Below are 13,002 nucleotides of genomic sequence, written 5' to 3' on the forward strand. Positions count from 1 at the left end.
AGCACGGATTGAGAGGGGAGAGCCCCTCCTATGAGCCCCACACACTGTTTCCTGCAGCACAGTGCCCCCAAGTGCTGGGACACCAGAGTCAGCACTAGGGGGGGAAGAACCTCCTACTGACCCACCCTGACCCTGCAGCACAGCGCCCCCTAGTGCTGGGAAACCAGAGTCAGCACTAGGGGGGAAGGAACTCTCTGCTGACCCACCCCCACCCTGCAGCACAGCGCCCCCTATTGCTGGGAAACCACAGTCAGCACTGGAGGGCAAAGAACCCCTACTGACCCACCCCGACCCTGCAGCACAGCGCCCCCTAGTGCTGGGATACCGGAGTCGAAACTAGAGGGGAAAGAACCCCCTACTGACCCACCCCCACCCTGCAGCACAACGCCCCCTAGTGCCACGCTGGGGCATTGGGGTCTGCACTGACTGCCAGAGGAGACCACCCTCCATTGAGTTCCCCACCCCACTCCCAGGAGCACAGCGCCCCCTAGCGCCAGCATTGACTAGAGTGGCGAGTGCCCCCTGCAATGCCCCAGCCTGCTCAGCATGTGGGATCTGCTGCGATCTGCGGCTGAGGGTCCGAAAAGCAGGGCAACGGATCAGAGATGTCTCCTCCAATGAGGGCAAAACCGGCCCTCCCGGCCTCCCCATCAGGCGGCACAGTGCACCCTCCCCCCAGCCGCCCCAGCCTGCCGGGTCCCCATTGGGTGTCACAGTGCTCAGACTTCCTCTAACGAAAAGCCACACAGGAAGCTCTGAAGCAACAAGAGAGCAATTTTTTCATAGTTTTGTAGATGCACCGTAAAAAAAAAAAGGAGATAGAGATTTTTTTTTATTTTTATTTTTTAATACCCAACCCGGCCTTGAAATCTACCCTCCAGAGGTGCCACGGGCACCACCCCCATGGGAGGCAGCCAGCCTGGGATGCGACCGTGACAGGGAATGAGCAGTGAGAACCATGGGCTCACGGATAAAGTAAGATCCCTTTGATTTTCTCTGGGCACCAATCTCACGCAGGGCCTGGGCTTTAGCAGAAGGGATTTGCAGCCCCTCAGAGGTGCCCCCCCAGCCTCCCACCTGCTGGATCGTTACCTGATCAGTGGAGAAAATGAAATTGACCTTTGATCCCGGGCAGACACCAAGGGGGGCAGATGGGGCCCTTTAAGACACCCCGTCTTTGCTGGTTTCAGTGCCTCAGGCCCCCACGAAGGGAGTGACACAGGATGGAAGATTTCCCCCTTTGGTGGGTTGGAGGCTCGGGCCGGGGGACACCATGGAGAACTGGCTGCTGCAAAGGGCTGGCAGGGACAGGGATCCCTAGTTTGACAAGGTGCTGGCCCTGCTGCAGGCTGGGCTTTGCCAGCTTTGGGACCCATCTCTTTCCAGCGCTGTTCACCAGCCAGGCAACCACAGCCAGGTTTGAGCTCGCCAGGCAGGTGAGCAGCCCTGGACACTCCTGGGCAGGACTGCAGGAGCCAGGGGTGGGGGTTGTCCGCAGCTGGGAGGGGAGTTCCCCTCCATCCTCTAGGGACAGGCAGGATTATGAGGCGCATCAGGGGTGTTTTTTTTAGCCTACTTGTGGAGCTGTTTCGGCTAATCCTGTTGCTGTCCTTTGGCATCTTCTAGCCAAAGATTCATCCTGCTTATGGATGAATTCAGCCTCCCCTCAGAGAGGAGGGTCAGCAGTAACATCGCCCTCTTATGGGGGGAAACTGAGGCACGGAGAAACGGAGTGACTTTCCCAAGTCACTCAGGCAGTCAGGACAGAGCAGGAGTGAATTAGAACACGAGTCCAGAATCCCAACACCTGCCCCCCCCCTTTTATCACTACATCCAACTCCCAGGAACCCAGAGGTCCCAGCTCTCAGTAATGTGTCTTATCTCCATGTGAGGGGTTCCCATTCCATGTGGAGTCTGGCTCCGTCGCCAGGTCCCCTAAGGGGTGCCCAACCCCCAGCTGTGCCTGGCCTGTGCATTAAAAGTTGTGTTCCCCCCCAGGAGACAAGAAGTCTGAGCAGCCTAAATTGGTCCCTTCCTGAAAGGGTTTTCCCCAGCGCCTCAGTGCATATAGGCCTAAGATTGCTGAGCAACTCAGCACGATCCTGTGCACGGAGCTGTGTCCATTCTCAGCCATTAGCCCGGACAGCGGCTATAGGTTCCTCTCTTCTCCTCCCACCAGGGAAAATCCCCAGAAGACATTTGATTTGTTCTTCGAGGCAGCCTGCCCCACCTCTGCAGATGACGGTAAGTCCCTGAGACCAGAGGCCAGCGCCGGGGCGGGCGGGTGGTGTGGGGTTTATCTGTGTTCTTAGAGGGGGTGGGATGCAAGGGGAAGGGCTGAGGTGAATGGAGACCAGAGTCTTAACTTCAGGTTGTTGGTTCAAATCCAGCCTCCCTTCCCTGGAGCTAAAAGTGGATCTCTGGTCTGGTAGTCAGGACTCCTGAGTTCTAGTCCCAGGGGCTCATGGTTAGAGCAGTGGGGGGGCTGGGAGTCAAAATTCTTGGATTTTAGTCCTAGCTCTGGGAGGGGAATTGAAGGCGGTGGTGCTCAAAGCCAAGACTCCTGGGTTCTATTTCCAACTCCAGGATGGGTGGGATGTCTAATGGTTAGAGCAGAGGGTGGCTGTGGGAGTCAGGATGCCAGGGTTCTATTCTAGCTCTGGGAGGGTTCTGGAGTGTAGCTGTGTAAGTGGGGGCAGGGGAGGGGACTGAGAATCAGGACTCCTGGGTTCTTTCCTAGGAGTGGGGGGGGTCTAGTGGTTAGAGCAGTTGTGGCTGCGTGTCTCTTCCATTGCTCTGTGAGCCTAAAGACCCATGGAAATAAGGGCCATCCTGTGGCATTTATGGGGGGTTGTCTTCACGAAGGACCCCATTTGGGATGGGTTTGGCAGCTGCAGTTCAGGGGAGACATGAAGAGCCTTCAGCTGTCTGACCTCGGGTGGGGATTTCCTCTGAGCCAAGCAGGGTCCAGCAAAGCCTGTGGTAGGGTGAGGGTGCTGCAGGGTGATAGGGGAACAGGAGGGCTATGTCCCTTGGAGTCACTATGACTCCAATACCCCAGCATGGTGCTAGGGGGTGGGGTGCTGCAGGAATTGGGATGGGAGGGCTCAGTAGGGGGTGCCCTCCCCTTGCAGTCCCTGTGGGCCCCACCGCCCCAGGGTGGTGATAGAATTGATAGCTTCCCTAGCACTGTTTGTGTGTGTGTTGTGTGTGCAAGAGCTGAGGTGTTTATCCCACATCCTGTCTGTAGTTTATTCTGTTCTGCCTCCCGAAATCCTCCTGCAGTTTTCTTGTCCTGGAAACTGTTGTTCACTTCCTGCTATATCTGGCTCTTCAACAGCCCTTGCATCCTACCCCAGAAATGGCTGCCCCTCAGCGCCGGGCAAAGGATCCCTGTGTAAACTGCCCTCTGCGTCCCACCCCAGAGGTGGCTGCCTCTCAGGACCAGGCGAGGGATCTCAGTGTAAACAACCCCCCGCGCCCCACCCCAGAGGCAGCTGCATCTCAGCGCTGAGTGAGGGATCCTTGTATAAACAGCCCCCTGTGTCCCACCCCCAAAGTGGCTGTATTTCAGCCCCGGGCAGGGATCCCTGTATAAACAGCCCCTGCACCCCACCCCAGAGGTGGTTGCATCTCAGCACCAGGCAAGGGATCCTTAGGTAAACAGCTGCCAAATGGCATCCCAGAGATGGTTGCATCTTGGCACGGGGTGAAGAATTGCTGTATAGGCTTACAACACAGCTCACAGTGGGGTTACTGTGAGGTCCTGGGGAACCAGAAACCCCTTCCCCATCCTCCTGCTGGGGGTAGGGAGCCGGCTCCATGGGCAGGGCAAGGCCTGGGTTCAGAGGTGCGCCCCCCACACCCACGCAGAGCCAAAGGGCCCTTCCGTCTGGGCCGCTCTCAGCAGCCACAGGAAGTGGCGAGGCGGGAGGTGGAGGCAGCTACCGTGTCTGGTGCGGAGCAGCGGAGGGGTGGGGGGGCATCCTGCCCTGCATGGGGATAGTGGGAAGTCATGCTCCTGAGTGCTACCTGCTGGGGAGAGGGGGGGAGCTGTCCCAGTGGGAGGCTGCTCTGGGGGTGGGGTACGGTCCACTAAAGAATCCAGGTGCAGAGACTGACACCCCCGAGCCCCCGGCTCCCCCGGGGACCTGTGTGCATCACTCGCCTCCTAGGACCTTCGGACCCAAACGGTCCCCGGCTGCCAGGGCGGCTTCTCCCGGACTGAGTCCCCTCCAGTGTCCGACCCCCATGGCCCAAGCAGCTCCGAGCAGTGGGGCCACCCCCCTGGTACCCCAGCCAGACCCATGGGCCCATCTAGCCTGGTATCCCGCCCCCGTTACCCCACTCAGACCTGTGAGCCCACCCAGCCTGGTATCCTGCCCCTCTGTGACCCCAGTCAGACCCATGGACCCACCCGGTTACCTCAGTCAGACCCATGGGCCCACCCAGCCTGGTATCCCCCCTATCCCATTACCCTAGTCAGACCCATGGGCCCACCCAGCCTGGTATCCCCCCCACCCCCCGTTACCCCAGCCAGACCCATGGGCCCATCTAGCCTGGTATCCCGCCCCCGTTACCCCACTCAGACCTGTGAGCCCACCCAGCCTGGTATCCTGCCCCCCTGTGACCCCAGTCAGACCCATGGACCCACCCAGTTACCTCAGTCAGACCCATGGGCCCACCCAGCCTGGTATCCCGCCCCCGTTACCCCACTCAGACCTGTGAGCCCACCCAGCCTGGTATCCTGCCCCTCTGTGACCCCAGTCAGACCCATGGACCCACCCGGTTACCTCAGTCAGACCCATGGGCCCACCCAGCCTGGTATCTCCTCCCACCTCATTACCCCAGTCAGACCCATGGGCCCACCCAGCCTGGTATCCCACCCCCATTACCCCACTCAGACCTGTGGCCCACCCAGCCTGGTATCCCGCCCCCATTACCCCACTCAGACCCGTGGGCCCACCCAGCCTGGTATCCCGCCCCCATTACCCCACTCAGACCTGTGGCCCACCCAGCCTGGTATCCCGCCCCCCTGGTACCCCAGTCAGACCCATGGGCCCACCCAGCCTGGTATCCTGCCCCCATTACCCCACTCAGACCCGTGGGCCCACCCAGCCTGGTATCCCGCCCCCCTGGTACCCCAGTCAGACCCATGGGCCCACCCAGCCTGCTATCCTGCCCCCGTTACCCCACTTAGACCCATGGGCCCACTCAGCCTGGTATCCTGCCCCCCTGTGACCCCAGTCAGACCCATGGGCCCACCCAGCCTGCTATCCCGCCCCCCTGCCGCACTAGATACAGGGCCTTTCCCCTCCAGAGTGCTGTTCTGGAGGCCTGGCTGGCTCCAGGAGGTTGGAGAATGGCATACGGGACCTTTCCCCTCTCGGAGGCTCTGATCCAGCTCTCAGTTGGTGGGACTGGTTGGCTGTGGGGGAAGGATGGGATGTGGAGCTGCTCTCATCTAGGGGTGCCAACTCTGATCTGTTCCCTAGGCAGGGGGACTGGCTAGCTCTTAGGGGTCAGGGAATGGGATAACAGGGTATTTCCCCTCTGGGTTACAAGTTCAAAGCCAGGCCTCTCTAGTAGTATCCTAAAGTCATTACCATCCAGTGGTGCTGCTCAGTGGCCTTTATGAAATGGTTTGGGGTTCAGGGGGAGCTGAGAGCCAGGACTCCTTGGTTCTATTCCTGGCTCTGAGTAGGGAGTGGGGTCTAGTGATTAGAACAAGGGAGCCAGGACTCTTGGGTTCTATTCCTGGTTCTGGGTGGGGAGTAAGGTCTAGTGGTTAGAGCGGGGGAGCCAGGACTCCCTGGTTCTATTCCTGGCTCTGGGTGGGGAGTGATGTCTAGTGGTTAGAGCGGGGGAGCCAGGACTCCCTGGTTCTATTCCTGGTTCTGGGTGGGGAGTGGTGTCTAGTGGTTAGAGCAGGGGAGCCAGGACTCCTGGGTAGTATTCCTGGCTCTGACACTGTCTTTGGACAAGTCACTTCCTCTCCCTACTCCCCACTGGTGAGGGAGTGTTATAAACAGAGTGGGGGTAAAACCTATGACAGGGAGGTTGTGGGACTCAGGGAGCATTGGCAGGGGCTTGGGGACCTGGGGGGCAGGGGTATCATCACGGCTTTATCTCTGTTTTCCCCACAGACCCCCAGGTGCTGAGGCAGTTCCCGGAGGAGTTCGATGACCAGGTCTGCACCTCGCTTCTGCGCACCCTCTGCCAAGCACCATGTTTCCCCTGTGCCAGTGGAGGCCAGTTGAGCATCAGCTGCTCACCCCACTGTGTGTTGGGGTCAGGCTGGTGTGTGGGCCCGGCGCCATGGATCTGGGCTTAATCTGCCCAATGTGCATCTAACCCAGTATCCCCCCTGCCAAGAGATCACACCCATGGGCCCAGCTAGCCTGCGCTCTTCCCCTCCCTGCCCCCTTGCTCAGACCCACAGACCCATGTTGCCCTCCCATCCCGGATCAGACTCATGGGCCTGTCTTGCGGATTAAACCAGCGAGAACCACGGGGGCTGTCTGCATCCAGCCGCCTGGGTCATAAGAATCCCCCTTAAATCCCTCGCAGCTCAGCCCTGGCTTCTCATCTGTTGCAAGGGCTGGGGTGTTTGATGGGGCTTTTTGGCCCTAGGGGGTCTTTCCCTCCAGGCGGGGGGAAAGAGCAGACAGGAAATAAAGACAATCTTGCCTTCGCCCTCATCTGGTGTGCTGGGTCTCTGTGATCTCTGCACTCAGGGCAGGTATGTGTAATTTTCACCTTGCCTTCTCCAGGAATCCATCCAGATGCTGCCCAAATTCTGCTTCCCCTTCGACATAGAGAGGTACACGGCTGCGCGTCAGTCTGTGCACGTGCACGGGGGATGGGGGCATGGAGATCTGTCCTGGGGTCTCCTCCGCCCAGTAAATCTCTTCAGTCTATAAGGCACGGTCCCATGCTGCATGAGACCCAATTGCCCCTGTCCAGTCTGGGCTGGTGGGGGCCAGGGGCAGCTGTGGTGGAGCCTGGAGGCATCTTGATCCTGCAGCATTCAGGCCAATCTGATCAGGTGCTTTCACTTCCCTTGGTCTACACCTGCTGGCTGGGGACAGCAGCCGTTCCACCCCGCGGTCAGTGGCTCATGGCTGTCAGCAGGGGAAAGTAGCCACGGGTCAGGCCATAGGCGTCCCTGGGCGGTGTCTAATGCAGGAAGCAGTAAGGGCTGAGGGCCAGCTTCCCTCACCCTGTGCTCAGGAGGAGGGTGAAAGGGAGAGGAAGGTGCTGAGCACCTGGCAGGATCAGGCCCAGTGAGCCCAATACACCACAGTTGGGCCCAGCAGTGGTATTCGAACCACTAGACCTCACTCCCCTCCCAGAGCTGGGGGCAGAACCCAGGAGTCCTGGCTCCCAACCCCTCTCTAACCCATTAGACTCCACTCCACTCCACTCCACTCCACTCCCCTCCCCGAGCTGGGGGTAGAACCCAGGAGTCCTGGCTCCCAACCCCTCTCTAACCCACTAGACCTCACTCCCCTCCCAGGGCTGGGGGTAGAACCCAGGAGTCCTGGCTCCCAACCCCTCTCTAACCCACTAGACTCCCCTCCCCGAGCTGGGTGTAGAACCTAGGAGTCCTGGCTCCCAACCCAGGCCCAGGCTGGGATGGCAGGGGGCTGGGGCCGGCCATTAGCTTCCTCCTCTCCCGTCGGTCTCACCGGGTGCCCCCTTGCCCCCGCAGGGTAAAGGAGAGCTCCGTGGTGCAGAACTTCACCTTCGCCCTGACCGACCTGGAGGGGAACCAGCGCTTCGGGTTCTGCCGCCTGGCCGGGGGCTTCCGGAGCTGCCTCTGCATCCTCAGGTACCACACCGCGCAGCTGGGAGTGGGGTGGGGGCTCCCTGTTAGTGTTAGGTGCACTAGGGGCCGCCAGGCTGCTGCAGGCGCTGTGCTTCAGAGCAGATATAAAACCACGATCCCGGCCGATGTATCAACCCCCCGTTCTGCCAAATTCCTGCTCCGTCAATTGCTTCTATTCCAGTGGAACCCTGGATTTAGGGTTCTTCTTCACTCAGCACCGGGCGAAGGATCCCTGTATAAACAGCCCCTGCGCCCCACCCCAGAGGCAGCCGCATCTCAACGCTGAGTGAAGGATCCCTGTATAAACAGCTCCCGTGTCCCACCCCAGAAGCAGCTGCTCCTCAGTCACTTCATCGCTCTGTACCTCAGGGGGAACAACCCTTCCTTTGTCTGTTCAGACCCTGAGCTCTTCGGGGCACAGACTCTCTCTCACTCGGAGTCTGTTCAGCACCCGGCAGGATGGGTCCCCTAGTGGCTACCCTAACACAGACAATAAACTGCCCCCCGGCTTCTCCATTTTCTCAGTTACCTGCCGTGGTTTGAAGTTTTCTACAAGATCCTCAACAACATTGCCGACCACTTAGCCAAGGAGCAGGTGAGCCTAGGACTCCTGGGTCCTTTTCGGTGGCTACCTCCACCCCCAGTCTCGCTACATCCTGATCATCTTGTCACTCCCTTGACCCCAGCTCCATTTGGACAGATCCGTTTCATCTTTCCTCTCTCCCCATCAGCTGAACGAACTGACCGAGCTCCTCTCTGCCCTCTATTGCCACCCGGTGCCCCAGCTGAACAGCCCCGTCAACCTAGAATTTGTAAGTATCAGCTCAGTCTTTCTCACAGGGGGCACTGCCTTCCCTCCCGGTCCATGATCCATCTGTACAGGGCGCTACCAAATTCACCATCCATTTTGGTAAATTTCACGGTCGTAGGATTAAAAAAATCATGAATGTCACGGTTTCTGATATGTAAATCTGTAATTTTGTGGTGTTGAAACCGTGGGGGTCCCGACCCAGAAGTGGTTGTGGGGGGGTCGCAAGGCTATTGTAGGGGGTTGCCACCTTCACTTCTGCACTGCTGCTGGGAGAGGTGCTACCTTCAGAGCTGTGCTCCCAGCCAGCAGCTGCAGAGCTTCCTACAGTCGATGGGGGGGATGGTCCTGTAAGTGGGTCTGACCTGGCCCCGGGAATGTTCCATGCAGGGGAAGAGGAAGTCTGGTCCTTCCCCAGCCCAGCCAGGACTAGTAACTGGAGCCTCCAGCCGGGGTACGCCCAACCCTCCCTGCTCCAGGCCATTGCTGAAGGGTTAAAGGGACCTTGGGCTGGCTCTGTGTGTGTGTGCATGGACAGGGGGGTATAGTGACCCTCCATCCCCAACCATAATGCCCTGGGTGGTCGCCAACCCGTAGACCAGCCCTTCCCCCTCCCAAAAGTGACACCCACAAACACACCACGTGACCATGCCACCCTCACTTCTGTGCTGCTGATGTTGGGGCACGGCCTTCAGAGCTGGGCTCCTGGCCAGCAGCCCTCACTCAGGCCACCCAGTTCTGAAGGCAGTGCAGAAGCAAGGGTGGCAATACCGCGACCCCCCTACAATAGCCAGATTTCTTGGGGGAGACCAGATTTCACAGTCCATGATGCATTTTTCAAAGCTGTGAAATGTAGGGCCCTACATCTGTGGCATTGACGCAGAGCTGTGAAGAGAGAGGCACCTGCAGGGAGGATCGTGATTTTGAACCAGATTCTGAAATTAATGCAGAGCCGGTGTTGGGGCTTCTTGGTGCATGGGGGACAATATAGACTAGGGGGATGAGATCTGGCCCATGCCAGACTCTGGAGAGGTGGGAATTGAACACACAGATTCTGGGATTCCCACCTTCAGTCTGACTAAGCTTTGGAGCAGGGTAAAACTTACAACTAGTTGGAAAGTAAATTGCTGATTTCTTTCCCCCTTAGCAAAATTTTGCCAATCAAAATTTTTAGCTTTTCCACCAAATTTTCTGCAGAAAATATTCGACTTCTTGGCTAAAAACCAAAATATTTCAATTCAAACTAGTGCTGAGGGGCCTTGCATGAGTTGTAGTTGACGTGCGCAGGCACCTATTCTCTATGGGCCAGCTCCTTGGTTGGACTACATCTCCCAGGATGCACCACCTTCTCCCCTCGTAGTGAAGGTTAGGGGTGTGACCTAAGAGTCCTCAGCTGTGGTGCATCCTGGGAGATGTAGTCAAGCCACAGAGTCCTTCCTACAGTGGAGACCAGTAACACGAGACACCCGAACTACAACTCCCATGAGACACCAAGGTGCCATTTTGAGTTGACACATTTTGGTTTGGGGCAAAAATATTTCAGATTGGGGTATTTTGACAAGATAGTGACACTTTCCAGGGGAAGCAGATGTGTTCGGTGGGGGGGGAATCCATTTAGTCGAAAACACAATTTTCCATTGAAAAATCATGGCTCTTCAATCTAGGGGCAAAAGGGCTAACAAGATCCAGTGCCCGGGAGTTGAGGCTCGCCAGGTTCAGACTGGAAATAAGGCATACGTGTGTGGAAACAAGTGAATGGAGAACTGATATTTAGCTTTTCCCACAATACAAAAACCAGGGGTCACGCGATGAAATGAACAGGCAGCAGATTTAGTTCAAGCAAGAGGAAGTATTTTTTTTTTTTGCAACACACAATTAACCGGTGGAACTCACTGCCTTGGTATGTTGGGATGGCCATGAGCATAACTAGGTTTAAAAAAAGAACTAGAGACGTTCATGGAGCCTAGGTCCATCGATGACTATTAGCCAAGGTCAGGGATGTAACCCCATGCTTGAGGCGACCCTATATCTGACTCCCAGAAATCAAGAGGGGATGACGGGGGTGTATTTCTCCAAATTTGTCCTGTTTTGTACACTCCCCCTGAATCTCTGGCCACTGTCGGAGACAGGATACTGAGCTAGATGGACCAATATGTTCTCATGGGTTGTTTCTCTAAAAGGTCTGATCTGAGAATTATTTGGGGGAAGTTTTATGGCATTTTGGCATTAAAATCTCTTAATTCTCCGGACCCCACCAACCAAGCCCCCTCATCACACTAAGGTGCATGGTTGTCCCGCTGATGGTGCGCACGCACGTCTCTATATTTTAATACCCTTGTTGTCCCACAAGGACCAGAAGTTGAACAAACTGAGAATAAGCACCGGCAGCTTTCTGAATGGCCGACACAGAGACCAGAGCCGGGAGCCGGCGGGCGGGACCGAGTCGGTGAGTCGGGAAACTCCGCCCAATTTTAACCAGCTGGAGTGTGCCGACTAACCGAGCGATCCCTGACAGTGTGCGGTCCCCCCCGCCCCCCACCGGGCGGTATGATCACCCCTAACTGGTGGCACTAGAGGGCAGCTGGGGAGGACGGGCAAACTGTGCACCTGGAAGAAGAGGACCCCCGAATCTTCTCCCCTCTCTAACCAGGGGAGCAAACTCAGCCGCCAACTAATTACAAGCTTAATGATGATTAACCCTGTGTGGCTTGGGTGAACAGCACTAACTCTGCAGCACGGTGCCCCCTGGTGGCAGGGGCCGTGCTAATGCCACCCCCCTTCTCCATTACAGCCCTCCTACTTCATTGCCCCGGACCTCGGCAGCCTGCCTACCATCCCGGAGAGCGTAAGTCCCTGCACCCCCTCCCGGGACGGGCAGGTTTGGGGGCTGATTCAGGGGTGTGAAGAGCAGAGGCAGTGGAATGGGGAGGTGCCCTGGTACTGAGTGGCAGTGGGGGGAGAACACTGCAGGGCGACTGAATGCAAGCAGTGCAGGGAGAGGAGGGGGTGCATTACACTGCACGGGGGCAGGGTGGGATAGGCAGGGGGCCGAGGGGGACAGCACAGCATGCTGCAGAGTAGGGGCTGGAGTGCATTGCATTGCAGGAGGGAGAGGGGAGAGGACACTGTCCTGCAGGAGGGGGAGGAGGAGTGCGCTGCAGAGTGGGGGGATGGGAGAGCTCACTGCACTGCAGAATGGGGGGAGTGGCAGAGCACACTGCACTGCAGGAGGGGGAGAGTGCACTGTGCTGCAGGAAGGGGAGAGCTCACTGCACTGCAGGAGGGGGAGAGCTCACTGCTTTGCAGGAGGAGGAGAGCTCATTGCACTGCAGAATGGGGGCAGTAGCAGAGCACACTACACTTCAGGAAGGGGAGAGCGCACTGCGCTGCAGGAGGGGGAGAGCTCACTGCACTGCAGAATGGGGGGAGTGGCAGAGCACACTACACTGCAGGAAGGGGAGAGCGCAATGCACTGCAGGAGGGGGAGAGCTCACTGCTTTGCAGGAGGAGGAGAGCTCAGTGCACTGCAGAATGGGGGCAGTAGCAGAGCACACTACACTGCAGGAGGGGGAGAGTGCACTGCGCTGCAGGAGGGGGAGAGCTCACTGCACTGCAGAATGGGGGGAGTGGCAAAGCACACTACACTGCAGGAGGGGGAGAGTGCACTGCGCTGCAGGAGGGGGAGAGCTCACTGCACTGCAGAATGGGGGACTGGCAGAGCACACTACACTGCAGGACAGGGAGAGTGCACAGCGCTGCAGGAAGGGGAGCGGCTCCTCACTGTGCTGCAGTGGGGGAGGGGAAAAGTGGAGCACACTGCAGAGTGGGGGAGGGGAGAGCACAAGGCACTGCAGGAGGGGGAGGGGCATGCATTGTGTTGAAGTGGGGAGTGCACTGCGTCAGGAAGGACAGAGGGGGAGATGGGAAGAAGGGGAAGAGGGGGTAGCCCGGCACCTCTAACTTCTGCCCCGGCCTCTGCCCGCAGCGGAACCTGACGGAGTTTGTGGTGGCCGTGGATGTGCCCAACATGCTGCAGCTGTACGGGAGCATGCTGTACGAGCGGCGCATCCTGCTCACCTCCAGCAAGCTCAGCACGGTGAGGGGCACTGGGGGGGTGCACTCAGCTGTGCACGGGCACACGCCCACTGGGGAGTTCGCAGGGATGTGCCCTGGCACATGCATGAAGGAGGGGGTGTGAGGATGTGCCCTGGCACATGCATCCAGTGGGGGCGCAGGGACATGCCTTGGCAGGGGCCCTGGGGGTATTGGTCAGGGGGAGGTGCCCTGGCCCACGCACACAACCCACTATGCCCTAGGGCCAGGACTTATGACACCCCAGAATATACAGGACATTTCTTCAGGC

The 13,002-nt window shown here is 58.2% G+C and overlaps 1 protein-coding gene across 1 annotated transcript; it reads left to right on the plus strand.

The window, feature by feature from the left end:
* Nucleotides 1-759: 759 nt before the first annotated feature.
* LOC115643430 (DENN domain-containing protein 1B-like) lies at nucleotides 760-12,837 on the plus strand. Its single transcript, XM_030547460.1, has 10 exons — nucleotides 760-975; nucleotides 2,180-2,244; nucleotides 6,147-6,190; nucleotides 6,774-6,823; nucleotides 7,715-7,834; nucleotides 8,357-8,426; nucleotides 8,563-8,643; nucleotides 10,990-11,085; nucleotides 11,431-11,484; nucleotides 12,625-12,837. The coding sequence occupies exons 1-10, from the start codon at nucleotides 959-961 to the stop codon at nucleotides 12,835-12,837; spliced, it is 810 nt and encodes a 269-aa protein (XP_030403320.1). The 5' UTR covers nucleotides 760-958.
* Nucleotides 12,838-13,002: the final 165 nt, after the last annotated feature.

Source organism: Gopherus evgoodei, unplaced genomic scaffold (assembly GCF_007399415.2).
Source record: "Gopherus evgoodei ecotype Sinaloan lineage unplaced genomic scaffold, rGopEvg1_v1.p scaffold_59_arrow_ctg1, whole genome shotgun sequence".
Taxonomy (NCBI): domain Eukaryota; kingdom Metazoa; phylum Chordata; order Testudines; family Testudinidae; genus Gopherus; species Gopherus evgoodei.